Source organism: Erithacus rubecula, assembly GCF_903797595.1.
Source record: "Erithacus rubecula genome assembly, chromosome: 1".
NCBI lineage: Eukaryota > Metazoa > Chordata > Aves > Passeriformes > Muscicapidae > Erithacus > Erithacus rubecula.
This window is the reverse complement of record NC_136658.1, coordinates 28513140-28540156: the sequence shown is the minus strand read 5'-3', so window position 1 is coordinate 28540156 and position 27017 is coordinate 28513140. Positions and strand designations below refer to the sequence as shown.

Below are 27017 nucleotides of genomic sequence, written 5' to 3'. Positions count from 1 at the left end.
GGAAGCTGTGGAGGAGGAGCACCATTGCAGACCAATTTAAAAACCAGGGACAGGCTGTCAGCCTGAGGTCAGTCACTGTATTTCTTCACACACAGACATGTGGTCAAGAGTTCTTCTCTGTATTCTGTCCTTGAACTGGTTTCCCATAGTGTCTTCTGAAACGTAAGTGGTCACACATTCTTTGTCTTTATGATAATATATTTTATTATATTTCTCACCAGCTTGTTCCCTCTGGGACACTGCTATATAATGAACAGGATATTTGAGACATAGATCCTTAAACGTGCTAACTTGGAAGTAGATGGCATTGGTTTGGAATGGTGCTCTCCATCATAAAACTGCTGTGAAATCTGGTGTGAATGACAGAACTTGAGTAGCTGAGGTGTGATGTGCATGGGTAAAGTGGCAAGGAAACTCAAGGCTAGATTTAACAAGTAGTACTAATAATTGGGATTGATATGCATCAGCAGCACAGAGAGCACAGTGTGTAGGAAGGTGCTAGAGGCCAGACAGTGCCTGGGACTAAGACCATGCTGAATGGCAAACCCAGTACAATTAGTACTCATATTAGCACTGTCAGTGTCCATGGCTTTATACAAACAGATTTCAGCCACAGTGTTCAAAAATACACCATTAGTGGTTAAACCCTCTTCTCAAAAATTCTAAAGGGAAACACCATGAAAGACAGCTTAGCTTCCTCCAATACATTATTAGTTTTAATTCTGGTCTTTGAATTTCATGCAGCCTGAACTGGGAAAGTGAAAATAAAAATAAAGGCAATATGATCTGGCAAAGCTGTGGGAGGAAAAAGGGGAAAGGATCATATTCGAAAGAAAAAAATTACGTGACTCATGTTGTGCTACAAAACCAACTCATGAATTCTGTCATACATTGTTTAGAAAGAGTTGTTTGGGTAGGAAACCAGTGGACAGCAACAGAGTTTGAAATATACAGAGCAAATATGAGCCCTAATTGTAGAAAGAAAAAGTATAAATAAAAACTTCAATGGAAGAAAGAAACAAAGAAAACAACACAGGGAGAAACATGGAAAGAGAAGCATAGAAACAGAATTGAACATGCAGATTAGATTGAGAAACTTCCCTGGAATTTTCTGCAAAATAGAAAAGCAAGATCACTTCTTGTACATTAAGTGAAATGACTTACATCAGTTTTAATCCAGAGATAGACAGAGGATGAGAAATGTTGAGGGTGAGGATTGCAAACCTTAGCTAGTATTTTTTTGTTTGATTCCAAGAAGAAGCTAAATACCACTCCTCCTTACGGATGTATGCAGAGGTTTAAGTCATGGGAGGACAAATGCAGCTATGCTTTAGCCACTTCAGTAATTGGAGCTGTGTAAATACCTGGAATGGAAAGGTGCAATATCATGCTGGGTAAGACACTGCACAGAATGATGCCAGTCCCTCAGCTCAGAAAGAATTGCCAGGGATTGAAATTAGACATTTGTACTTTCTTAGCATGTTATTTCTAATCACTGAAAGAAACGCAAATCCTTCCACTGTTTTGAGCAAGCTTTGTGCCACATCTCCCTTGGTGCCAATGGCGCTGGTTCCTTCCCCTGCGGTGTTTCCCTCTCCTGTTGGCTCGGGCTTTGCTGCAGGCTGACTCTCTGCTCGTCCCCAGGCAGTACGTGCTGCTGGTGCCGGCGGTGGTGCGCAGCGACGCTCCGCAGACAGCCTGTGTGCAGCTGCACAACCTCAGCCAGCCCCTGGCCCTGAGCGTTGTCCTGGAGTATGGCACAGCCCAGAACACTCTCTTCGAGGAGCCCGTCACACAGAGTGGCTTCTTCAAGTGCAGCGAGTTCAAGGTACTGTCTCCTTTGAAACTGCTGAGGAGGGTGTAGCAGCTGGAAATAATTCTGATGGAACTCTCCTTGTCAGTGGGAAAGAAGACAAAGTGTTTAAAGTAGGATAAACTGTTGGAAAGGCTGACAAAATAGGAAAAAAAGACCTATGGATTGTAGAAGGAAGCTAGAGAAAGACTTCCCATCTCCATTCACAGGGTGAATAGAAAAAAGCTTTAGATTGTCATCATGCTTCTTATGGAACTGTTTAAGTATCAAGCAAGAGAACCCAGATGGGTTACAGTTATTCCCTTTCCCATGACTGTGTACACAAGATGTGTACACACAAGAAAAAGAGTATCAAGGTGAGATCTTCCACATCTTCCAGAATGCAGCAGGAGAAAACACTTCAGAGTAAAAGGTATAAGGCAGTGGCAACCTGCATGTAGGCAGGGAAAGGCATCTAAGTAGAGCACAGCTTCAAATCTTAGTGCCTGGTGACAGCAGAAATTCCCAGAAATTATCTCACTGATAAAGGTGGGGCTTCTCATGACTTTCCATAAACTATTTATGACTCAACTGACAGTGTCTTACTCTAAAACCCTGGGCATCAGGGAGCCTCATCATGTCTCATTTACCACTTTTCCTCTGGGGTTTTGTTCCTCTCCAGGTTCCCCCTGCTACTTCTGATCCCGTGGCATTCATTTCCTTCTCAGCCAGAGGTGCCACAGTCGACTTAGCTGAGAGAAGATCAGTGGCCATTCAGAATGTGGATAGTGCTGTCTTCGTCCAGACAGACAAACCCCTCTACAAGCCAGGACAAACAGGTGGATGAAGGGTTTGAGTCAGCAAGAAAAGTGAGAAATTGAGGGCAAGGGTGGGCCAAGGGTGACAGAAACCTACTCTTGTGGAATAAACATTTCATCTGAGTTTGGGATCATCAAAGTTAGTGAAAAATAGAACCAATTCACAACACTGCAACAAAGTATATAATTCATGTGTTTGTAATTAGTTAATTAAATTTACAGGGTCTCAGGTTCTGTCAGGTTTACTTGAGGAGAGTCATATAAAAAGTATCCTTAAAAATACAGAAAATAATAGGTTACATTTGGAGTTGATAAAGTTAATATAAAAATGGAGCAAGCACTTCATTTCCTGTCAACAACTCTTTTTCCTTAAGTGTTGATCTATCTCAAAGTGCTGATTCCATCACAATATTTAAATGACAGTACTAGCAGCAATGGAGTTAGCTATCTTTTTAGCATAATTGCACTTCAATGCTGCACAGTCTACACTTACAAAAAAGCCAAATTCTTCCTTCTCTATGATTTTTTCATTGAACTGGTTTGTATAAACAGGTTATTTTTTAGGAAATGCTCCCTAGAATGGAGTCCTTCAAGACTGAAGGCAGTAAATGGCATTTACTACAGAAGTTGCTTTAGTTCAAGTGGGCAATAATTGAAGATATTTCAGATGACAATTATTTTGGTTTTCTTTTTCCCCTGGTTAAGATAAACTTTTCATGTTCTCTGGGCACTCTTCCGTTTTCAAAAAAAAAAATCTGGGCAAAGCTCTGTATTGAAAATGATTTATCACTGATAATAAAAAAAAATGATAGAAGCATCTGCATGTGACATTTGGAGATTTGACACTTGGTTGGGCTAGACAGTCTTGGAGGTTCCTTCCAGCCTTGATGATTCTGTAATCCCTTTTTGTCCTGTGTCTTTTCCAGTGATGTTCCGTGTGGTCACTCTGGACACCCGGTTCAGACCTGTTCAGGAGACGGTAAGTGTGAGTGGAAGCCAAAGCTTTTCAGGATCCCTCTGGAGGTACCTCCTCACTGCAACTGTCTCACTTAGATATTGAATAAGAAGGGCCTGGAATAGGCTTCCTGATATTTTTTATATTTTGTATTTTTTATATTTGCTGTAACTCTTTACTTTTGTACTCCATCATTTCCCTGCCTTTGTAGAGGGCAAGGCTCTGAAAGCATTTGTGGAAATCTCTCACAGCACACTGATTTTGTAGTCCCAGATATGTAGAAAAAGACTAGATATTTTTGCAGAAAAGATAAATTCACAAACAGGTTATCCTCTTAAAATTATCTCTTTTTTACAGATATGAGTTGTCAATTGTTTCCTTGGCCCAGTCTTCTCTATCCAGAAAAAGCTGCTCACAGTTTTCCCTATGTTCTAGTGTTTATCAACCTTCACTGTTAGATTATTGTTTTGTTAATTTTTTTTCCTCTCCCTTTATTTCCTCCTCCAGTATCCCAGAATCATCATTCAGGTAAGAGATACAACACGAAATTAAAGCACAAATTCCTTTGGAAAGACTATGCTTCATCACTCCCCATAGAGTCAACAGCTGAGGGAGGCTCATCCAGAGTCATCTCATCATTTAAAGCCAATGGATTTGAGGCTGAACAGTGGGGAGACCCTCCATCAAGCACCAGAGGAGAAGAAATCAGCAGAACTGGAGCTGTTAGAGACAGTGTGGGGTTGCTGCTCTGCCTTTCATTAGAGCTGAACAGGAGTGTTCTGTCCAGGCTTAACCTTGGAACAACTACAGCAAATAACTGGTGAAATGGCATAAGAATAGTGACTTTCTGAAATCCATGTTCTCATGGGGATGGGCTAACAATGAATCATCCTCTACCACATTACACATCACTACACATCATCTCCAAGCACTTTCTGGGAGAGGCCAGCATAATATTCCTGCTTTATAAAGGCAGTTGAGTCAGAAAGACTTAGCTACCAGTGTTACAGAGCAGCCTGTGTCCCATACACAACCTGTGTCCCAATCAGGAACTGTTTCTGAATGATCTGAGGCCATCTGTCAGTGTAGCTAATTCCCAGCTGAACATGAGCTCAGGTTTGTTAAATCCACAAGCAGAGATGGGAAGTCAGAGCCCACGTCACCAGCCCCAAAGCACTCTCAGCCTGTGAGGCATTTAGCCAATATGTCAGAAGGCAGGCCTTGAAAGAAGGGCAAGAAATGGTGATAAAGGTTTTGCTACATCTCTTTCTTCCAGGATCCAGAGGAAAATAAGATTTTCCAGTGGCTGGAGGTGACATCAAAACATGGAATCGTCCAGCTCTCCTTTCCACTAATCCCAGAGCCTATTCTGGGGTCCTACCAAATTACTGTGGAGACAAAGTCAGGTGGAAAAGAGTACCAGTTCTTCAGAGTGGAGGAATATGGTAAGCAAAGGCTCATAAACTACTCTGTGCTAGCAGTGAGGCTCTGCCTAACTCAGATAAAAGCTGCTAGGGCAGAGTTTAAGTCCTTTGAATTCTCCACATCATGCCTGGAAAAAAAAGACATGGAGAGAGCTGGGTGAGCTGATGCATGAGAAACAGGCCTTTCCTAGCTGTGTTGTCATTATTGGTGGTGACCTGGGATAAAAGATAAGTTGAAGAGATGTGGTGTCATCAATCTATTTGCTTTTATTATTTCATTTAATCTCTTGCCTTTCTCCTTCAGTGCAACTGGATTGCATAACTTTTGTTCTCCAGGGCTTAACTAATTTGAGACATTGGCATTACTCATTTTTCTTTAAGAAAAGAGATTAAAGTGATTTATCATGGGTTTTGCTGTGACTGTTATAGTTATTAGTATGATTATTGTTTAATTTTAAAGAAGTTACTCATCTTGCCACTAAAGGTTCTTTTTTTTGTATTGTAATATACTACATCCAGTTCCTAGTTAGGCTCTTCTTTGATCCATTTCCTCTCCCTTGTTGGTGAAAATGCCTTTGATAAGTGATTTTTTTTACTGTCTTACACCCACACCTGTGCATGGCATGCAATTGCTGATCAGTCATATTCACATTACATTCTCAGTGCTGCCAAAATTTGAAGTGACAACCACTGGGCCAAAGGCGATTTCTTTCTTTGATGAAGAAATCAGGGTGAACGTTTGTGCTTCGTAAGTATCAGAGCTGAGGACAGCACAATTGTGCCCAACAAATGGAATAGGCACTGGAGAGTGTGCTGGGGAGCAGAGATCCTGCTGCTGGTTCAGAGTGTGGCTTAGAGCAATTCCTTTCAGCTATGACTTTTATGATATAAAATAGAATAACTCTTCTCCTGCTACATAGCAGAGTTAAAACTGTGAGAGTTTAAATCAAGCACTTCCTATTTGCTAGCTGTTGTGTTTTATTAATTCAGAAAAGGAGAGTCTATCATTAAAACTGCTGGCTGTGCTGTTGCCAAAGTGCAGGGTGCCAGGAGCTAAAAGGGTGAGCAGGGTCCTTCTGCAATATGTTCTGCCTTGTGTAATGTACTCATGAGAAAAAGCTGCAAGGAATGATATCCTGAGCCCAGCACCACTTTCCTTCTTCCAGACATCAAAGAATGACTGCACCAAAACAGTGGTGAAGGAGGGTTTTTTTAAACACAATGGCAGAAACAGCCTAAAAATGGTAGAAGGGAATTCTACTTGGGTTGACTGATTATAACTCCCAACTGCTCTTCTGCCCTGGGTACTGCAGGGGGATTTAGAGTCTGTATTGCTCTGAAAATTTTGCAGATCTCATGTTAAATCCACATGATTGAATTTTCATGTTTCTTCCTCTCCTAGGTACACTTACGGCCAGCCAGTGCAAGGGAATGCCCGAATTAATGTGTGTCAGCAGCGCTTTTACAGTCCACTGTGTGAACAAAACTGGAAAAAAACCTGTGAATCTGTCACTGGACTGGTATGATGCATAACAAGTCCTTTCTTCCCTGTCAGCTTCACTACCCAACATGTAGCACAGAATTCAGTGGCCACAATAATTTCCAAGGGAACGCCAGAGAGACAATCACAGTGGTGTGGTTTTTCTCACTATCTCACAGGCAATACTGAAAGACCTCAGTAAAAGAATGATTTTTCCCTCAGAAAGAATCAGTAGGAAGGAGGGAAGGTTATGAAACTGTAAATTTGTAATTATTTCTGAAACTCTGGGGCTGTGTTCTTACCAAATCTAATCAGAAGGTCTCTGCTGCGAGTCTTTGAGGACACTTAATATTCAATGAATGATTAATTTATCTACTAGCTCAGACTCAATGTGCTGTGGCCACAGAGCAGAAGCATGATGAAAGATGTGTTTAAGAAGGAGCATGAGCATAGAGAAGGCTAGAGGGGATAAGGAGAGAAGTTTCCAGGTGTTAGAGTAAATGATACCAAAACAGTCATCTGGGATGGGAGTTGGGGAGCAAGAAAGGCAGGGAGCTCTTCAGAGAAGCACTAATACATAATGAGAAGCAATTTTTCAAACCTCAATAAAAATGGGTTTTCCCCTTTGTCCTGCTGTTTCAGCTGGGGAAGGATGGCTGCCTCAACACTGTCATCTCCACCAAAAAATTCCAGCTTTACCGCAGCTATGCCATGATGTATGCCAGCCTCAACGTAGAAAGCATCATCACTGAAAATGGGACAGGTAACACCAGTGGATGTTGGGACTAACTGATTAAAGCTAAGGCATGGATCTTCCTGAGAGGAATCCCCTTCACCACCTCTGTGTGGCAAACAGGCAGCAATTATGGTTTTCTCTGTGTAGCTCTCCCTCCAGAGCATCACCACTCTGTATTTTGAAAAGGAACAGCTCTCTGCCCGTGTCTGATTTCTGTGTCCTCTCCTTTGCACTGGCTGTGTCTCACAGGTATCCAGATGAAGGCTTATGACTATGTTTCAGTCAACAGAGAAAATGACCGAGTGCAGTTCAGGAATATGGATTCCTATTACAAGAGGGGAATTCCTTACCATGGTGAGGTAGGTGCATGAGAGGATACATTTAGACACAAACTCCCTGAGGTCCAGCATGATGGTCTGTATATTGCCCCATTTATGGCTGTCACCTGAATGTGCTGTCAGCTTCCCATGATAATGCTGCATAACAGTGACTGCATAGTTCTCTTGATACTCCTAGAGAAAAAAAGAAAATTGCATCACACCTGGCATGTCAGGGTCTCTTTTTTGCTATAGTCAGTGGATGCCTAAAAAGTGAGTAAGTGGAAGGTAATATGAGTGGGGAAGAGGAGTCTCCAAGAAAACTCTTCAGGAATGGTTATGCCTAAGCTAAAAGTACAATTCACCCTGTACTGCATCACGCAATCCCAGGGAAGTTTACTCATAGCAGTATAGATGTTGGAGCACATTCCTACTTCTTAGCAATCTACACATGCAGGATAAACCAGGCACAAAAAGGACAATGACCAGCATCATCCTGACAGGCAGTGGAGACAGTGGGTGTGCACAGATGTGTGGGAGTTGAAAGGTGCTACTGAGCTCCACAGGTTGCCTGTGGCCATGAAGCTGTCTGGTTGTTTTAGGTGTGTTAATCAATGTTCTCCAATAAACATTCCTCCTCCCTTTGTGACACATAGTTTATTCTGCACTAATGGGAATTCCCCACTGATGGGAATTTTCCTGTTACAGAACTCCTGGTCCCTCAAAATATTGAGAAGCATTTGCCTCTTTAACATAGTTCACTCTTGATTCCTACTCCCTGCAACAGGACCTCATTGTTTAAGTGAGCATCCTCTGGTAAACAGAGCTTTTCTTCTGTTGTTCGTTGTTTTTTCCTGAATTCCTTGGGTTTTTCCTTTGTGTTCAGGTCACTGTGACAAGTATGAATGGTGAGCCTGTTGCCAACAGCACTGTCATGCTGGAGCTCAATGGAGATTATCTGGCCAGCTATACCACTGACAAAAATGGCACTGCTGCTTTTTCCATTGACACGTCCAACTTCTTTGATCCCAGTCTGAAGCTGACAGTAAGTAAACACAGGCTACAGTCTAATTCATGAATAAATACTTCATTGGAGAGAGGGTTTAGAAAGAATACCTGCAAACTCTGCGAAACTCATATGAGACAACATCAGTGCCTGAGAAGAGGCACACTGCACCCCAGCTGTGGTTTTGAGTTGTGATCTTCAGTCCCTCCCTGCTTTTCCCTCCCCTAAGAAGCTCTTTGTGCAGTCATCTTCCTTCTCTTTATTCTGTGCATTAGAGGACCTTCCTCAGAGACTGCACTGCCTTCCCCATCTAGCCTTGGTGTGTGCCAGCATCTTTCACTGCTGCTGACTGCTTCCCTGCATTCCTGCTGGCACAAACTTTTGACAGAAAAGATGCCTTTGCCTCTCACCTGCATTTTCTTTTTTTTCCACACTGTTGATTCCACATGTATGGTTTTCTGTTCCTTAGGTCAAGCAGGCACCACATGAATGTGCAGACTTTATCTGGGGGATTGATGATGAGCCCAAAGCCTCGTTCCTTGTCCGGCGTTTCTACTCACGGACCAGCAGCTTTCTGAAAATCGAGCCAGTGAGAGAGGAGCTCAGCTGTGGCCAGCAGCGAACAATCAATGTTCACTATGTCCTGAACACAGAGGGCTACAGCAACGCCACACACACAAACTTCTACTATCTAGTAAGTCCTAATGTTGCTCATAAACACCTTTTTTTCACCTTCTCTTGAACTCCCTATAAGGCAGAAATCTCGTGATCAGATCTCAGAACAATACTCAAAATCAATGATTTCATGGTGAGAGGGAGGAGGTGCTTTTGATCCCCTTTCATGAGATTTTTCTATGCCCAGGTGATGACACAAGGAAGAATTACTCTCAGTGGCCAGAAGCAAGTCAGCATTTCTGGTGGTAAGTTCCCGACTCATACTTCAGTTTTGCATGTGATGAAAGCAGAAAACTGTGCATAAATCAGGCACTAGTTCCTAAATTCCATGGCCTGTTACTGCTCACAGAATTGTTTTCGTTTGCTGCAGCATCTAGCCAGCCCCTCATATCATGATCCATTTTATCTTGTTAATAGAAAGATACTTTGTTGTGATCAAACACATGGTATGCAACCTTCATCTGTTTTATTGTATTATTTTATAATGCCAAAGAAGTATTTACAGTCTCACAGTTATTGTGTGACATCCTAGTCTTCACCAACTAGAATAATAAAACATTTTAAAGATTGGAATAATAGGTGTCCCATTTAAAAGGGATATTTAGCAGTCAGCTCTCAAAATTCATTGCCCTTTCAGAAGTCTCCAAATACCCACAGTGATCCTGACCTTCATTCTTTCATTGTTAAAAATTACTTTTCTTGCAGAACCTGGTCTATTTGCAAACTTCAGGAGGTGGCTTAAGTAAGCCTCTCTCCATATATAGGACTTTTTTCTTGTTTACTGTCTTTGATTTTTAGCATAATTCTCTGTCCATGCACTCGTAGTTTTCATCCATGTAGAGAAGAATTTCATATTTCTTAGTGTTAAGAAAACTCTCCTTTAACTCGAGATTTTGCTGCACTTCCACTGGTGTGCAGGTTCTAGTTTAGAGACTCAAAGGCAATGCTATGCTCTTCTCATAGCAACTTTGCACAGATTTCCATGTTTAACTTCTTCCCAGCATAGACCTCTCTCTGCAAAGCACCCTGGTCTCAGCATCCTCCAGTTTGTGTCCTTATCTTGCTGATGGGAGCTGACCCTCAGCCACTGAGAGATGAAATTCTGATATTCTCTGGGTTTTAGAGGTGCTTATAGGTCATGAATAACTATATGGTCCTTCCACCAAAGCTGAGGTTTGTCTAAGCTCTTTTGCTGGCTTGTCCTTGCCTGATCCATGCTCTTTCCACAGCTTCCAGAGGCACATTCTCCATCACACTGACTGTCACTGAGAAGCTTTCCCCCAGCGCCAGATTGCTGCTCTACACCGTGCATCCTCACGGAGAGATAGTGGCTGACAGCTCCAGGATACAGAGTGACATATGCTTCAAAAACAAGGTGGAAACTTTGCTTTCCTATTGAGGGGTATATCAGGGTTTGCTGGAAAACGGTCAATAAATAGCCCTGCACTGGGATGGCATTTAGGAGTGGAAAGGGTGCAGGTATGTCTGGGCTCATGGGAAGCTGTCCCTGGGATCGGCACACAGGGTCAGGCTCAGACAAAACTCTCCACAGAGCGGGGAGAGAAGGGTGGCTGTGTGGTTATGTGGATTTTACAGGGGGATCCAGAAGGGCCATCTGGCGGTGGCAGCTCCGTCCTGCCGGCACAGCGAGCGCCGATGGAAGGTGGGATCCGATCTGCGCCGATCCGATCCCCCTGATTTCCGTGCCCTTCTCTCGGATTTGCTCACCCCCAGGTCCGGCTCAGGTTCTCTCAGAAGCAGGGTCTCCCGGGCTCTAAAGTTGGACTGCACCTGGAAGCTGCTGCCAACTCCCACTGCGCCCTGCGGGCAATCCAGAGCGTCCTGCTGCGGTCCGGGCAGGAGCTGTCTGCCCAGAGTGTAAGCCACATCCCACCCCGTGTTCTTTAGGGCCAGGAGCCGCCCGGCTTCCACTGTGATGTGTCTGATGCTGGCCGTGTTTTTATTTTTCCTTTGGAAACACACATGTGTGATTAAAGGAGGGTCTAAGGCAATTGTAAGCTTCAAAGACAGAAATTGATTGCACAACGCTGCTTTTGGGAAGTGTAACATATATCCCAAGAATATGCCTTATGTAAATCCTTGGCAGCTTTTTCCTCACTGTGGAGTCATAATGTCAAAATTGCATTTTTATGGCTCTGATAGGCCTTGGGGCCAGAACAACAGCTGTAGGTGACAGCTAGTGTCTTGTAAAACTCTTCTCTTTGCTTGACTCAAGAGTGTATCTCCAAGTTCACAAAACCAGTGCAGCTTAGAAGGAGGAGGGTACAGCTCAGTCCAAATTGCTTATTCATCTCCAGGTAGGCACCACTAGTTAAGCCCACCAAAGTCCACAGGATTGCTCAATGACCTCCATAAGCTTTGAATATCTGTGATTTTACACCTGTCTGAGACCTTCCTTGTGCTTACACTAGTCATTCTCACCCCCAGGTGTACTACCAGCTTGGTGGGGGTGATTTATATGGCTATTACTACAGTGGGCTCAACCTGGAAGATGGCAGGCCACAGGAGTGCACCCCGTCCAAAACCATATTTTCTGATGGATTGTACTTTGAACCTGTGAATGTCAGTCGTGATGGAGATGTCTACAGGGTTTTCAGGGTATGTGGCTATGTGGGAGGCTCTTTAAGTGGGTGGGATTCCAGAAGAATTCATCTGCATTAGCATTCAACTTTCCCAGGTGGTGCTTCTTATTGCTGATAGAAGGCAGCTGATGCCTGAAACTGCCTAAAGCCTCTGATCACCCAATTTCTGCCTTTTTTCCCTCATCACTTACTCAGGAGGTCTAAAATTGAGTCCTGGAAAATCACTGGGTCGCTGCCCATAGTTCAGTAGACATGTCCTAAGCAGGACCCTGGCCTTGGCTCATGACTCCAGGCATTTCTGGTAGAAATCTGTGTCTGTGGTGCAGGACACTTGGTTCCTGATTCCCTGGACTCCCCAGCCTGCTCCCTGTGCCCTAAGACCAATAGCAGACTGATCATCACTGCTCTTTGCAAAACACAAGGTGTCACTGCTCCATAAGAAATACACAGAGGTTGGCAAGGTAGAGCTGAAACACTCAAGGCTGAAAGAATGGGGTAAAATGGGATAATGGGGGAAGATGAGAAATGATAATCAGTGACATGCACTGCTAGTGAATGCCCTGAGTGATTTGATAGATTCTTTCACATTTAGGATATGGGTCTGAAAGTGTTCACCAACTCTGTGCTACGGAAACCAGTTCTGTGCAATGAAGAGAGATCAGAAATGGAAAATCCCCCTTCTCACTATTATGATGCCAATCTCAAGGCCTCAGGTAAAAGAAGGTTCATTCTTCTGCAGCTCCAGTCTCAGTCTTCCTGGTCTTTAAAAAATAACAGCCAGTATATTGGGGGTTTTGGGAAATAGGCCTGTGTGTCCCAGTTTGCATCCTGGCAGTCCTGGCAGCAGAACCAATTTTGTTTCAGGTACATAGAGAAAAAACAGGGAATACTGTGGTGCTGCTTCTTTTATAAACTGATATGGACTTTTCAGGGGTTTTCAGGTAAAAACCTTTCATCAAATCATGATTCAATTAAATATTTAAAAGTCAAGACTTCACACAGTATGTGGCACACTTAGCACATACTCTCCAAAACCTTTATAGATCAGCAAAAGTTACAATTATCTCTCCATCAAGTCAGATTGCTCACCAAAAGAGCAAAAGTAGCAGTATAAGTTGCCACAAAGGAAAGTTCTTCCTCGTGAGAGTTGTAGTACACTAGAAGGGAATCTCCAAGAGATTTTGGAATCTCCACCACTACTGGTTTTCAAAACTGAGCTGCACAAGAAGCAATCTAACCTGACTTTGAAGTTAGTCCTACTTCAAGAAGTTGGACCAGGGAATTACAGGTGCTTCCAGCCTAGATATGTTTTCAATGATTCAATGATTCTAAGTAATTTAAAGCATTTATAAGCTTTGATGACAATACTGGCTGCTGGTGCCCATTTGCAAAACAAAGAGAGCTAGCTGTAGAGGATGGGGAACACACTTTCCTAACTGAATGACAAGAACTTTCAGCATGAAAGAAGTGAAATGTCTTGTAAAATAGCAAATATTTCCAGTATATTCCCATGGGAAAAGAGAATAGATAAGAAATTGTTTCTTCACATATCCCCATATCTCTTGGAATCTTCCCTGTTACATGTAGAATGATAAAATGCTCAAACAGGACACTTAGTGTTGATTTGTGGGGGTGAAGCACACCACAGAAGTTCAGATTCTTCTCACCTGATGCCTCTAATACTATCCCCTAATCACATCCCCACTTCTAGGTGAGTCAATGGCTGTTGGTGGGGGTGCTGGTTTCAGCAGTGTTCGGAAATACTTCCCTGAGACCTGGATTTGGGAACTGGTTAGCACTGAGTAAGTGTGTTTGTCTTCACTTCTTTTTTCATTTTGAGTTGATTCATTTAGCTAAAATGGACTCTAAAAGAGCCATGGAACTTATGTTTGCTTTGTAGACATGGGACTACTTTTCTTATCTTGATCAAAGACAATTGCAGACAAATATTCCATGCCCTGTTCCCTGTCTTTCTGGTGGGGAGAAATAAATAGGGCTTAAGAGTGAAATAAGGAGAGGAAAGGAGCTTGTTATTTTTCATCCAATTTTTAATTCAGCAGCAAAAAAGCTCAGTTTATTTTATTTTCTTCTAGGCTATCACAGCATCTGCAATGAGAATATATTCATTTTAACTATGCCTTCAGATGTTTTTCTAGAACATTAATCTAAATTTATTTATTCTAATCTGTGTGGTTGAACATTCTAGTTTTTCAATAATTGGTATTTCTAAATTTAAAAAGCTGAGTATTTGAGTGCTTTAACATGTAGTTAACCAGCACATTCATCTTTACTTCAAGCATTATAACATTTTTTTTAATATATGGAAAGATATCTTGCAGTTCTAACCCAAGCAGAAAGCCTATTCTATAATTTGTCTTGAAAAATTCCGAAGATCATTTCTCATTCTGTGTTTCATATTCCCTTCAGTTCCAGAGGAGAGGTTGATGTGTCCTACACCATTCCTGACAGCATCACAGAATGGAAAGCCAGTGCTTTCTGTGTGCAGGATGATGTTGGCTTTGGCATCTCCCCTCCTGCTTCTGTGACAGCATTCCAGCCTTTCTTTGTGGACCTCACCCTGCCGTACTCTGTCACTCGAGGGGAAAAATTTAATTTAATAGCCAATGTCTTCAACTACCTCAACAATTGTGTCCAGGTATATCAAGTTCCCTTTTACTTCCTCTTGTTCCCCAGAGATCTTTTGCTCTTGAAGGAGGAACCTCAGCAGAGGGTATGGGTGCTGTGCTGTGCAAAACACAATAAATACTGCGTAATGCGGCAGCCTCCTTTGCTCTGCAGCCTGATTTTATGGTCATTCTCATTCATTTGTAATCTTGCTCCTTCTTTCTTTGTCACAGATCAGTGCCATACTGGAACAGTCAAGTGACTACGAGGCAGAGATCCTTTCATCAGGAGGCAACACAGCAACAGTGTGTGCCAATGAAAGAAAAACGTATATTTGGGCTGTCAGACCCCGAAAACTTGGTAAGTTTGTCTTTTTACCACCTTGATGTACTACTTTGATCTTTCTACTCCCATCCTTTAGGGCAGCATCAATACTCCACAAGCAGGCATTTCTGGGCAGCTCCATTCACTGCTAATAAATTTGCTAATAATTTTGGACTGGATTCTCAGTGGGGAGTAAGGACACTGCTCCTTCCCAGTTTTACAGTTGTGTCAATCCACACTGCCTTCAAGTCCACATTGTCTGTTTTTTTGAAAGCAGTCATAATTATTTGCATGTGTAAGTGCTCCAAGAGTTAAAATATGAATAAAGGCAGAAGAGCTATAATTAACTATTGCAACACTGCCCTAGGCCAGAGAAAACTCAGTGCAAAGCTAAGAAGAGGTGGAAATTGGTAGGTTTTGGCCAGGATGACCCCTTTTTCACTCCTCATACTAGGGCCCCAGGCAAGCACTCCTTTCCTCTAACGAACAGAGAGGGAATCTTGATGAAATTTGGTTTTACTGAGCTGTCTTTAGAGAAAATACATTTTTCAGCAGTTCATCAGCCTAGAAGAGGCAGTCAAAACCAGGGACATTGATGATAGCTTCGTTTTCTTGGGTGGCTTTCCAGGTGAGGTGAAATTTGTGATTACTGCTGAGGCCAAACAGAGCACCAGAGGCCCTGGAAACAGCTCACCTCCAGAAGAGAGGACCATTTACAGGGACACCTTGTTTCAAACCCTGCTTGTGGAGGTATGGTAGGAAATCTGCAGGTGCTTTCTGCCTCGTGGAGGCTGGAATTCCTGCAGCTGAGGGTTAGGAGCAGTTAGGAGGGAGGGAAGGGAGGGAGGAGGAGGGAGTACAGTACTTGTATATAGTCAGCTTCTCCATATCCAAATAAGAATGAAAATCATGGTGGTTGCTGTATCCACTGTTCTCCTCCCACTGTCTCCTTCTTGGGACCATGAACACATGTCCTGACAGCCCATGCTGCCAGAAGGGAGGAGATTCCATCCCTTACTTTTAAGCACCTGTGACTCAAATAGTAGGGAGTAGGGTGGAGGGAAAATATATTAAAAAAAGGGTTTATCTTGAGCATCATAAAGCAACAGCTACATAGGATTAATTGGATAGAGTCCTTCTCAGAGCTTCGAAATACCTATTTTTAAAGTGCTTTGTGAGTTGGAAGGTGGTCTGGAAAGGATGTTGGCTAAGAGAGGGAGCCATGGGCCAAGAGATATTCTAGTGGAGCTAGAGTAGGACTGGGTACAAGAAATGGATAACCATATTCACATACTGTCTTACACTGCTAAATATCATGGTTTCATGGTCATGTTCTGCACTTTTCTTTCTCTTCCTGACCACTTCACTGCAATCAAACAGCCTGAAGGTATTAAAAAGGAGTTGACTCAGAGCTCCCTCATCTGTGCAAAAGGTAAGGCAAATTCATTCACTCATTCATTCATTCATTCATTCATTCATTCATTCATTCATTCATTCATTCATTCCAAGGAGTTTCGTGGAGCTGCTTCACTGTCTTGTAGTTCTTGTCCTGCAAAACCAGAGGCCCTTCCAGGGAAGAAAAGAGATATTTGGGGTATCCTAGGGTTACTAGGACACAGGGTCAGGGTGCTGTGCTAAAATTCAGGATTTTCAGATACCTTTGGCTCATTGGGCAAGTCTCTGTGGCATTTTCCTTACCCAGACTGAAGCCTGTAACAGACAAGACTTTTGTAAAAAACCCCATCATTTTAACAATTCTCCTTTTCACATTTTCTCACCAGGCAAAAATATTTCTGAACAAGTGTCTCTCAGCCTGCCAAGAAACCTAGTGCAGGGATCAGCCAGAGCTTATTTTTCTGTCATTGGTAAGTTTAGTACTTAGACTAAATGCAAAATGGTGTTTCTCTTGTGCTGCACCAAGTGCCATCATGTACACACACATGAATCTTCTGTGAAGTTGAAGAAGTAATTAGTCCTGATTTTGGAAGGTAAGTTTTCTACTTCACACAATGGCAGTGAGAGGCAAAATTTGTTCACAATTCTCTCATATCAGGAGAGGACAAAATGGTCCAATAATTTCCATTTATATTGCATTTCAGATTACACTGCATTAGCATATCCAGTTCAGAATATTAAAACAGCTGACTCAGATGAAAAGTGGCATAAGGCAGACTTCTTTGAAAAAAATTATCTTAATTTCTTGGAAAGAAATCTTCAGAACTTTACCGACTACATAATTTCAAATTTATCATTTTGCATAATGAAAAACATTTGTAAGTCAATAAGTTCCCATAGAATAAAAGTTTCAGGTCCCAATCGACTCCACTAATCTGAGAGTCATTGCTAAGACTTGAAGGTTCTCTTCAGTGAGATTTTTCTGAGGTTCTGAACTCAGACTGTTTTCTAGACACAGCTGGTTTGGGTGTCAGTGTGATTCTGTGCAGTTACAGCCTCTGCAGCATCGTACCCCACACAACATTTTCACATGTACAGGCTAAAACAGGAAGCAGGTTGTAAAGGGTAGGGGAATATAACACTTCCAAGGACCCATAGCTATTTTTCAGAAGCCATGCCAGCCAGTATTGGTGCTCTTTTTTTTCTCCCAAATTCTCAGTTTCTCCCAGGTGTCCATCATCATCCAGAAAAGAAAAAGGGGGGCAGTTCACCACTTCTGTGATATGTCTTTGGTTACTATGATTACTCTGCATTAGTCACTGCCCTTGGGTTCATAATAAGAAAGCAAAGAGCAATGTATAATTCTGTGTAACAAAAACATGTCTGAACTGAGCTGACTCTTACACTTTTCACTCTTCAGGAGACATTTTGGGTACAGCCCTGAGGAACATGGATAACCTCCTCCATATGCCTTATGGCTGTGGAGAGCAGAACATGGCCCTGTTCACGCCCAACATCTATGCCCTGGATTATCTGAATAAGACTGGGCAGCTGACTGAAGAGATTAGAGTCAGGGGGACTGGTTATTTATCCACAGGTAAGAGGTTTTCAGATTCTTCCATCTTCTTCCCCAGGGCAATGGTCACAGGACCAACCTGACAGAGTTTAAGAAACATTTGTACAATGCTGTCAGGCAGATGGTGTGATTTTTGGGGTTCTTTCCATGGTTAAGAGGTGGACTTGATGACCATTGTTAGTCCCTTCCAACTCAGAATAAACTGTGATTTTGTGGTCTAGTATTGTGATTGTTTGCCTTGAACTATTCAGCTCTACATGGTGAGCACTGACCTCAGAATTCCAGTACCACAGTAATTGCATAGCAGCAGGCAATGAGAGCACCCCAAAAGCAGCATGTTGTTCTTCCAGGAGCAAAAGCAGCTGGAATTCATTGTGGTTGCATTATTCACCAAACATACATTACCTGATAAAAATCCAAAAGTCTTACTGCTTCAGTTGAACAAACAGCAGAACTAACCCTTTTCTGTGATTAGAAAATGTGTCTTTATTGTGCTTTCAGGCTACCAGAAACAGCTATCATACAAACACCGGGATGGATCCTACAGCTCCTTTGGGTTACGAGATGCAGAAGGGAGTGTATGGTAAGGGATGACACTCTCTGTTTCCCTAGCACAGGATCTTTAGGCTTTGAAAAACAATACAAGTATTCAGTGATTCTTCTTTTTAATAGACTAAATTAATATAGTTCAATAATTGAAATCCTCTAGTAAAAGAGAAATTAATAACTGGAAAGAGGGCAGCAAAAAGATGGTATGATGGTTGGGAGCTGGAGTACATAAGGTTCAACAGGAAACTGAAGAGTGTGGATTTTTTAACCTATAGAAGAGGAAGCTAATGGGAGACCTGTGTAAACTTTTCTCCTGCCTAGATGGGGACTGTGGAAATAGAGTGAGACTCTTGTTGGGGCTGCACAGAGTAAGGACAAGAGTTTGTCCTCACTCAAGCTGCTACAGAGAAACTCCAAGTGGGCAGAAGGAATACAAATCTTCCCCAAGAGAAGGCTGTAGCACTGAGGCAAATGCCCAGAGAGGATGTGGATATCTCTATCCCTAGAGACTTTCACATGACTGGACAAAAGCCCGAGAAGCCTGACACAGCTCTGGAGTTGGCCTTAGTTTAAGCAGGTGGTTAAACATGAGACTTTGAAAGGTCCCTTCCAACCTGGTTAGTTTCATAATTCAATTAACTAAGACTAGAAATTGCTAATATCAGCCATCAAACTGTGTCTATACTTTGCCACTGCTCTAAAAGAATGGTTTTGGCACAGTAATGGAGACATATCAGGCCAATTTTTCGTATCAGTATTTTATGTATATTATTTATTTCAAACTTAGAAAACACTTTCTTTTTTTAACCTCAAACATTATGAAGGTATTTTTATGTCAGTTTCTATGTACATCCTATGCACTGGCAAATGTCCTTGGTCTTGTTCACACCACACCTGTTTTCTGTTCCTGGATCACCTGCAGGCTGACTGCCTTTGTGTACAAGTCACTGGAGCAAGCCAAACGCTACATCTACGTTGATGACAACGTCCAGTCCCAGACTTTGATCTGGCTGGCAAGCAAGCAGAAGTCAGATGGCTGTTTTGAAACTGCTGGATCACATTTCAACAATGCTTTGAAGGTAACTGAGATAAGTGTAGCAGGATGTCCAGTCTGGATTTATTCAGATAAGACACAAGCATAGTCTTCACCACACCCTTACTCTTCCTAGTACTGTTATCTCGTGTCTCTCCTATGCAAGCAGGGCATGATTCTTATGTGTGCTCTTGACGATGAGGTAAAAACAAGCAAAACTTTCTGAATTACAAGTCTCAGGTTTCATTTTCCACCAATGCACCATGTGCTCAGCCACAAGCCATTGTCTGTTTTATTACACAGGTACAAAAGTCAAGAAGATGCAATCAATTACTTTGGCTTTGTCCTGTATGAGCTTGATCTTTCTTGTTTCTGTGCACACAGGGAGACAGAAATTACTGCTGATCTCAAATCTGATATTTGAACTATGAATTAATTCATATGTTGTTTCCTTCTAGGACATTTGTCCTAACCAGTTCTTTGCTTATATTTCATCAGGGTGGAGAAGAAGCTGAGTACTCCCTCACAGCCTATGTTGTGGCATCATTGCTGGAGGCTGGACACTCTGGTGCAGTAAGTATTTGAGCTCACAGAGATAAGGCTGAAAGGACTGAAGAGTTACTTTGGTAGTTATAGCTAGCAAATGAGCAATATCCATTTGAGAGAGCCTTCTTAATCATGAGGTTTCAATACACTTTACATAGTTCTATAAAAACAGTCCACATCTTATTGCTAAAGCAACCAAAAGGTTTCACTTGAATAGGATCATCTCATGAGTCAGGAAAAGAAACAGTGCTCTCTTCTTCTGGCCATGCTGCCTCTAAATAAATGCAGAAAGAGGCAGCATGACTAGAAGGGCATTTTTTCACAGGATACACTCTGTAGGCCCTTAAACATGCCATGAATAGTAAGAGATTATAGCTTAAGCAAGGATAGAAGTGTTTAAAAAGTATTGCATGGCGATACAAATCCAAGTACCTGACACCATACTGTGTTTTGCATTACCAGCATCCTGTCATTCGGAGTGGCATGAACTGTTTGGAGACTGCATTTAACAGAGGGGTCCACAACCTGTACAACCAGGCCCTCCTTGCCTATGTTTATGGCTTAGCAGGCAGAGAGGAGAGACGCCAGGTCTTTCTTGAGCAGCTGGATGGAGCAGCTGTCAGGGATGGTAAGTGCAAGTGCAAACTTACCCAGTTCAGGACACCAAGATCTGAAAAAAACTTATTTTTTCAATTTTTTTTACACCCTACTTCTCTGTTTTTAGGTGGATCTGTTTACTGGCAGAGAGAAAACAAGCCACCAGCAGAACACTTCTCTGACTTCCATTCCCGTGCCCCTTCTGCTGAGATTGAAATGACCAGCTATGTGCTCCTGGCTCTGCTCAACAGAACCAAACTCACTCCAGAAGACTTATCCTATGTTTCCCGCATTGTGTACTGGCTTATCAAACAGCAGAACCCATATGGTGGCTTTTCCTCCAGCCAGGTAACAACTGGGTAGGGTAAAAAAAAGTGTCTTGGAGCAGTACAGTCTGAAAGCTGATTCTTGACAAATGACAAATCTTTCTGACTGCACATGGTTTTGAATAACACTGGTTAACTGATGCTTGCCTTATCAAAGGCACACCATGACCTTCATAACTTTACACATAATTTGGTTTTGAGCAATGAGAATTTACCTGAATTCCAAATTAGTCATGGACAGCAGTCACTACTGACACATTATCCCAGGGTTTCTGCAATAATTAAAATCTGCTCCAGAATCACAGAATCCAGAAGGGGTCAGGCTGGAAGGGACTACAATGGGTCATTTGGTCCGACCTCCCTGCTCAAGCAGGGTCATCCCAGAGTACATGGCACAAGATTGCATCCAGACAGTTCTTGAATATCTCTAGTGGGAGACTCCACAACCTCTCTGGGCAACCTGTTCGAGTGCACAGTCACCCATACAGTAAAGAAGTTCTTTCTCATAATCAGGAGGAACTTCCTATGCATCCATTTCTGCCCAATGCCTCTTCTATTGCTTAGCACCACCAAGAAGAGCCTGGACCCATTCTCTGGATAGCCTCCTTTCAGATATTTGTGAGATGCTCTCTCAGTTGTCTCTTCTCAAAGCTGAACAGGTCCATTTGCGTCAGCCTTTCCTTGTAAGAGATGATCCAGACCCTTAATCATTCTAGTCGTGATGCTCTCTGGACCTGCTCCAGGAGCTCCATGTCTCTGCTGTACTGAGGAACCCAGGCTGGACACACCACTCCAGGGACACCTTCCTAGGGCTCAGTAGAGGGGCAGGATCAACTCCCTCCATGTGCTGTCAGAGCCCTTCCTAATGCACCACACATGGACTTACTGGTGACCAGAGCACACTGGAGGCTCAGGGACAGCTGGTTTATGGTACAGACCAAGCACCAGGGAAATAGGAGCTGTGCTAATCTCAACACCATCTTACACCTGGGTGTCTCACTGGGGATCATGTTCTTCTTTTCAGGACACTGTGGTTGCTCTCCAAGCTTTAGCCCAGTATGGATATCTCACCTTCTCCAAAAAAAGTCTTAATACGGTTGAAGTCCACTTCATGGAGACCCCCAGTAAGGTTTTCCAGGTGAATGACAAGAACCGTTTCCTACTGCAGCAGGCTTCCTTACCCGCTATTCCAGGGAGATACAGTGTGGAGGTGAATGGCACTGGCTGTGTCTATGTGCAGGTAAGCAAGCTGGGAACTCAGCACCACCCTCTGGGACCTGAGCAGGGGCTCTCCATGCTTTATTCCTCTCCATATGTCATGCTGTGCTTTAAGTCTCTGACCATCTCACACTTCCTATCTCTTACAGACCACCCTGAGATACAACATCCATTTGCCAAAAAAAGCTGCAGGATTCTCTCTGTCTGTAAGGACAGCAAATGAGTCTTGCACAGGCAACTTTCCACCAAAGTTTGACCTTGTCCTCTCTGCCAGGTAACTTCCTTTTGCTGACCTACCCCCTTGCATTCACTGTTTGGTAAAGTATCCAAGAAAGGATCTAAGTACAGGCAGTTAACTGCTGCTCTGCAGCTGTAGGAAGAAAAACAGGATTACTGGGAGCTAAAAATGTCATTCACTGGTCTCCTTTCCATTTGCAGACCAGACTAACAGAACTTTTCTCATTTCAGTTACACAGGAAACCGCAATGTCTCCAACATGGCTATTATTGATGTGAAGATGCTCTCAGGATTTGTTCCTGAAGAATCTTCCCTGAAAAAGGTAAAAAGTAGGACCAATGCAAATGATACAGCCTAAAAAAAAAAGGAAGTTGATAAACATGGTCTCTGATCAGCAAATCTGAGCTCACGGGAATACTGCAAAGTCCCTGGGCGTAGCCTTCTCTCACATATTCTGTGTTTCAAATTTGTAGCTGTTCATGTGTTAGAGACAAATCCGTTAGGAGTCACCAAATCCAGTGGCCCAGGAGAGATAAGACTTCATATCCTCAGGTCCAGCCAACAGCAAAGTTCAATTTATATTCCCAACAAGGAGACATGCACACTACACATGTATATCCATATATACATAATATATGTGCCACACAGATCAGTAGACAGGAAAGACAGCACTTCCACAAACACAGATAGCACAAATGGCCTTATCCTGTTCCCTTTTCTGCCTGATCAGATTAAAATCTCATTTGATGAAAAAATAAATAAATAAATAAATAAATAAATACATAAATACGCACAAGCACATATATACATGCAAATACACAATGTGGCTCCTTGTGGTAGCTGCACTCAGTCTGCCCAGCAGCTGCCCCTGGAGCCTTGCTCTGTTGAGTTGCTGGCACCTGGACATGTGCCTCCTTCAAGGCCTGAGCATCAGCTCAGCCTGGAACTGAGGTCCCCATCACCTGTGTGTATGCATGGTGAGGGCTTCTATATTCTTTAATTTTGGATGTCAAACAGACACATACACACAGAGACATGCAGATAAGTCTCCACTAGCTGCTCCAGACCAGTGTCCATCTCCAAGAGACTCCATGGTTTCTCCAGAAACAGGCTCAGACATCCTGGTCCCTCTGGTAGCTGCCTTGGATCCTCTGCTGTCTCCAAGATTTGGGTTGAGTTTATGGCTGACTCAGCAGCTGGCTGCTATTGCAGTTCATCACTAGTGACCACATGCTGACACATGTTCACACAGAATATAGAGCCTTTCACCCTGAAAATTGCCAGGAACAGAGATTAATAAGAAGGCAGGAGAGGCTGTGGTACAGGGCAGACAAGTGTATTGACCACCAACCTGTTCATGTGCAGCTGGCTTCTTTTATCTCATTTTCCACCCTTTTTCCTTCCAGCTGGATTTTCTCCCTCTCTTTGTTCCTTCTGGTTCTCCCCTGAACTCCCAGCAATGTCTCTTCCTTGAGTCCAGCATCCCATGCTCAGCCCCATGGTCTGTAGGCAGCATTCCCCTTTGGTCTGCAGGGTGATCTGGGGCTATTCTGCTGCTGACTCACCTGGTGGGTCTGACCCTGACAATGGGCTGCTCACTGCCCTGTGGCAGCCCCAAGGGGAGGCAGGTCAGAGTGCTCCAGTGGCTCTGCTCAGGTTGCTGGGGTTTCCCTGCACTGCTTACTGTCTGTGTGTGTGAGTCTGCAGTCACACAGCCTAACAGAATCTATGTGAGAAATACTTCTGCCATAGTTAAATTGCTTTAATTGGCATTTTGCATTATTACCCCTTTGACAAAGGTTATTTCTTCCTTTACAGGACAGTTTAACAAACCACCAAAAAAGGAGGCTACTGATCCTCCTCCTTTACTATCCAGAAATTTGGTTATGATGATAACAATTCTGGGGATAACACTGATAAGCACCTCATTTAGGTTTCTAATACAATTTAGGTTCACAATAGCTGAGATACCTTCAAGTCATGAGCTGTAATTTTCATGTAGAAGAAGAATGAAATTCTTTGTAGAGTCTGCTCATACCTTCATGTATTTATAATCATGCAGGCCTGAAACTAAGGCAATTTCTTTGGAAGATATTTTTTGTTAAGAAGCTATTCTGCTTGGCATCCTACTCCTCTTCACATACACTTGGGGAAAAGTTTGGAATATTTTAGGTTTGTATGTTTTGATATTAAAATAATTTTGTTCACATTTTTTCTAAATGTTTTCAAACTTTTATTTCAAACATAAAATGGACCAGCGAGTCAGCTTGAACTGAAGAAATTACTTGCAAATTCTCTTTGAAATGGGAGAATTCTTAGGTTGATGATGGCAGTCACAAGTATCAAAGCTGGCTGGTGGAACTGTTCACCACTGTGACTGCTCTGCACACATCAGATTACAAAAACACTCCACTTGCATTTCTGTTTTTGGCGACTAGATGGCAGGGTGGCATAAAAGGAGCACGGCAGCCACTTCAAAGGCACTTTGCTGTGGAATCTCTCAGCCTCCTTGGCAACTCCCCCTGCTAACATTGCTGTATTTTGCTTCTTTTAAAGCTTCGGTACGAGAATTCTGTTGTGGACCGTGTAGACATCAAGAACAACCACATTCTCTTCTACCTTCAGAAGGTAAGTTTGGGAGGTTTCCTTTCAGTTTTATTAAACTGGAAGTTTAAAAGAGGCTCCCAGATGAATGAAAAATCTTATTAATAGCATATTAACAATACCCATGCCTTAAAGGTGTAAAGGTACTTCACTCAATCCAGCATCACAGGGGATAATGGAGACATTGCAATGAAAGTAATCAAATGGAGAAAAGCAGGGAGAAGATTCTTAGGGGTCCTGAAGGTGATTTTAGCTGGGAAAAGGCAAGGAAAGAAACTAACAGCAATTTCTGATTACAGGATGAATGCTGATGTGCTGAAAACCACACTAGCAGGGAATTAGGTTGGAGTAATTGGCAATGGAAATAGGAGGAGGAAGAGAAAGAAAGAAAAGAGCATGCAATTTTAGCAACAAAACATGATTAGCAACAGCTTTTAGACAATCATCTGATTTAACATCAAGTTTACAAGCAGGAGGGAACTGTACAATGGCACATTGTCACACAGCCTGATTCAGAAATGAATCTGTTCAACCTTAGCCTTAGGGATAGATTGAAAAGTTCTGATGCATCTTCTTGTCCTGCCATTTCCAGGTGTCCCAGAAGGAGATCAGCTTCTCCTTCGGTGTGGAGCAAAGCCTGCCTGTGTCAGACATCAAATCAGTGCCTGTACATATATATGATTACTATGAAACAGGTAGGTGACCCAGCAGGCCTTGGTAAAACCTGTGAGAGACAAGGGAGAGACAAGGAGAGACCCACTCAGCAATTCTGCTGGTTTTGATTGTTGGACTGCAAAGGTTTTGCAGAGCATAAACAGTTCCTGGCCTCCTGTATTTGCATTTCTTGTTTCATTTCAACATAAAGCAGTTAAGGAAGGGATACATGAGAGCTTCTTTCTTACCAAACACATCCAAAAAGACTTGGGGTTCCACTTTCTTTCCACAGTTTGGACATTGTGATTAAAATCAATAACTCAAAGGCAGCAGTGTTCCTGAGTTCCCTGAACTGCATTCACTAATTTTTTTTACTTAATACTGTCATAGTAGGCTGCAGCAAAAAGATTTTCCTTAGTGGAACTTAAATCCTTAAGTAGGAATGACAGTCTCACTTAACAAAAGCAGATTTTAAGTAACTAGAACTAGAAAAATAGGTGCCTGATCACCTTTCTTGAGCTGCATCCTAGCAGGTTAGCAGCAGCTGTAGCAGTCAGAGAATTGACCCTGGAGTCATGCCTCATCTGGTGGCATTTTCTGCCACCTGATCCATGTTTAGCATGGTGACAGCAATCATGTGTCCTGACAAACGTGGTCAGAGTGCAATGCTCTGAGCCTGCACCCCTGCAACTGGATGCCTTGACAACTGGGAGTCTGTCCCAAAATTTATCTTCTGTTTTGTGGCATGTCAATGACAGGTGCAGATAGACAGCCAGAATGATTTCTCACTCTCATCCAAATGTCTTCCTCCTTTCTTCTTTCCAGATGAATATGCTCTTTCAGAGTACAACACACCCTGCTCCCCATCTTCCAGCTGAAATCAGATGTGTGCCAGAAGAGGTAATGTTTCAGGAAGTATCAGGCAAGCAGTTGTAGAACAAGAAGAGGATTAGAGACTTTTTTTTTTTCTGGGAGTACGATGAAAAACGTAGAATAATGAGGAATAAGCAAATCCCATATTGCTGTAGATCAGGATGACCCATTCTGGCCCACACTGCAAAAAGAACTGGGATCAATGTAGATTAGAAACTGCAGAAAAAGTCCTTTCCCTTGAAAGGAATATACTGTGCAATTGTTAACTCTGACCATCCATCTTGTTTTGAAACTTATGACATATTCCAGTGGGAGATTTGTGTAAAGTTACACACTTGAAATGTGTGTTCTGGGCCACAGATTCCTCTTAAGAAATTCTAATCTCAGAGAATAATGTGCTCCTGCTTCTGTAAATTTTACTTATTTTGGTCTTTCCACTATCTAGCAGGAAAGAAATCAGAAGAAATCTGAAGAATTTACTTTGATCCTCACCTTATTCAGCCATTTAACTGAATCTTCTACAGATGACAGAATTCTAATCACAGGAAGACAACTTTTGTGCAAGTTTTGCCTCTGTCTAGAAAGAGATGTTTTCTTCAGATTAGCATCTCATATTCTACTGTCCTTTGTAATAAAACATTCTGATTGGCATTG

The 27017-nt window shown here is 42.6% G+C and overlaps 1 protein-coding gene across 2 annotated transcripts; it reads left to right on the top strand.

Moving 5' to 3' along the window:
• On the top strand, positions 1 to 27017 carry LOC306804205 (ovostatin-like). 2 transcript variants are annotated; one of them, XM_079310503.1, is made up of 36 exons: positions 1 to 162; positions 1645 to 1828; positions 2475 to 2631; positions 3537 to 3589; positions 4073 to 4093; positions 4842 to 5010; positions 5653 to 5737; positions 6392 to 6509; positions 7112 to 7232; positions 7455 to 7564; positions 8409 to 8567; positions 8998 to 9222; positions 9391 to 9448; positions 10433 to 10578; positions 10938 to 11081; positions 11652 to 11822; positions 12399 to 12519; positions 13518 to 13608; positions 14234 to 14462; positions 14665 to 14791; positions 15384 to 15505; positions 16136 to 16187; positions 16537 to 16620; positions 17571 to 17747; positions 18228 to 18309; positions 19198 to 19354; positions 19807 to 19881; positions 20317 to 20482; positions 20579 to 20799; positions 21802 to 22017; positions 22145 to 22269; positions 22464 to 22554; positions 24789 to 24860; positions 25429 to 25531; positions 26316 to 26390; positions 26812 to 27017. In XM_079310503.1, the coding sequence occupies exons 1-35, from the start codon at positions 98 to 100 to the stop codon at positions 26366 to 26368; spliced, it is 4350 nt and encodes a 1449-aa protein (XP_079166629.1). In that variant the 5' UTR covers positions 1 to 97; the 3' UTR covers positions 26369 to 26390; positions 26812 to 27017. The 2 variants fall into 2 exon arrangements, with proteins under 2 accessions (XP_079166629.1, XP_079166628.1); XM_079310502.1 differs by having other exon boundaries at positions 26809 to 27017.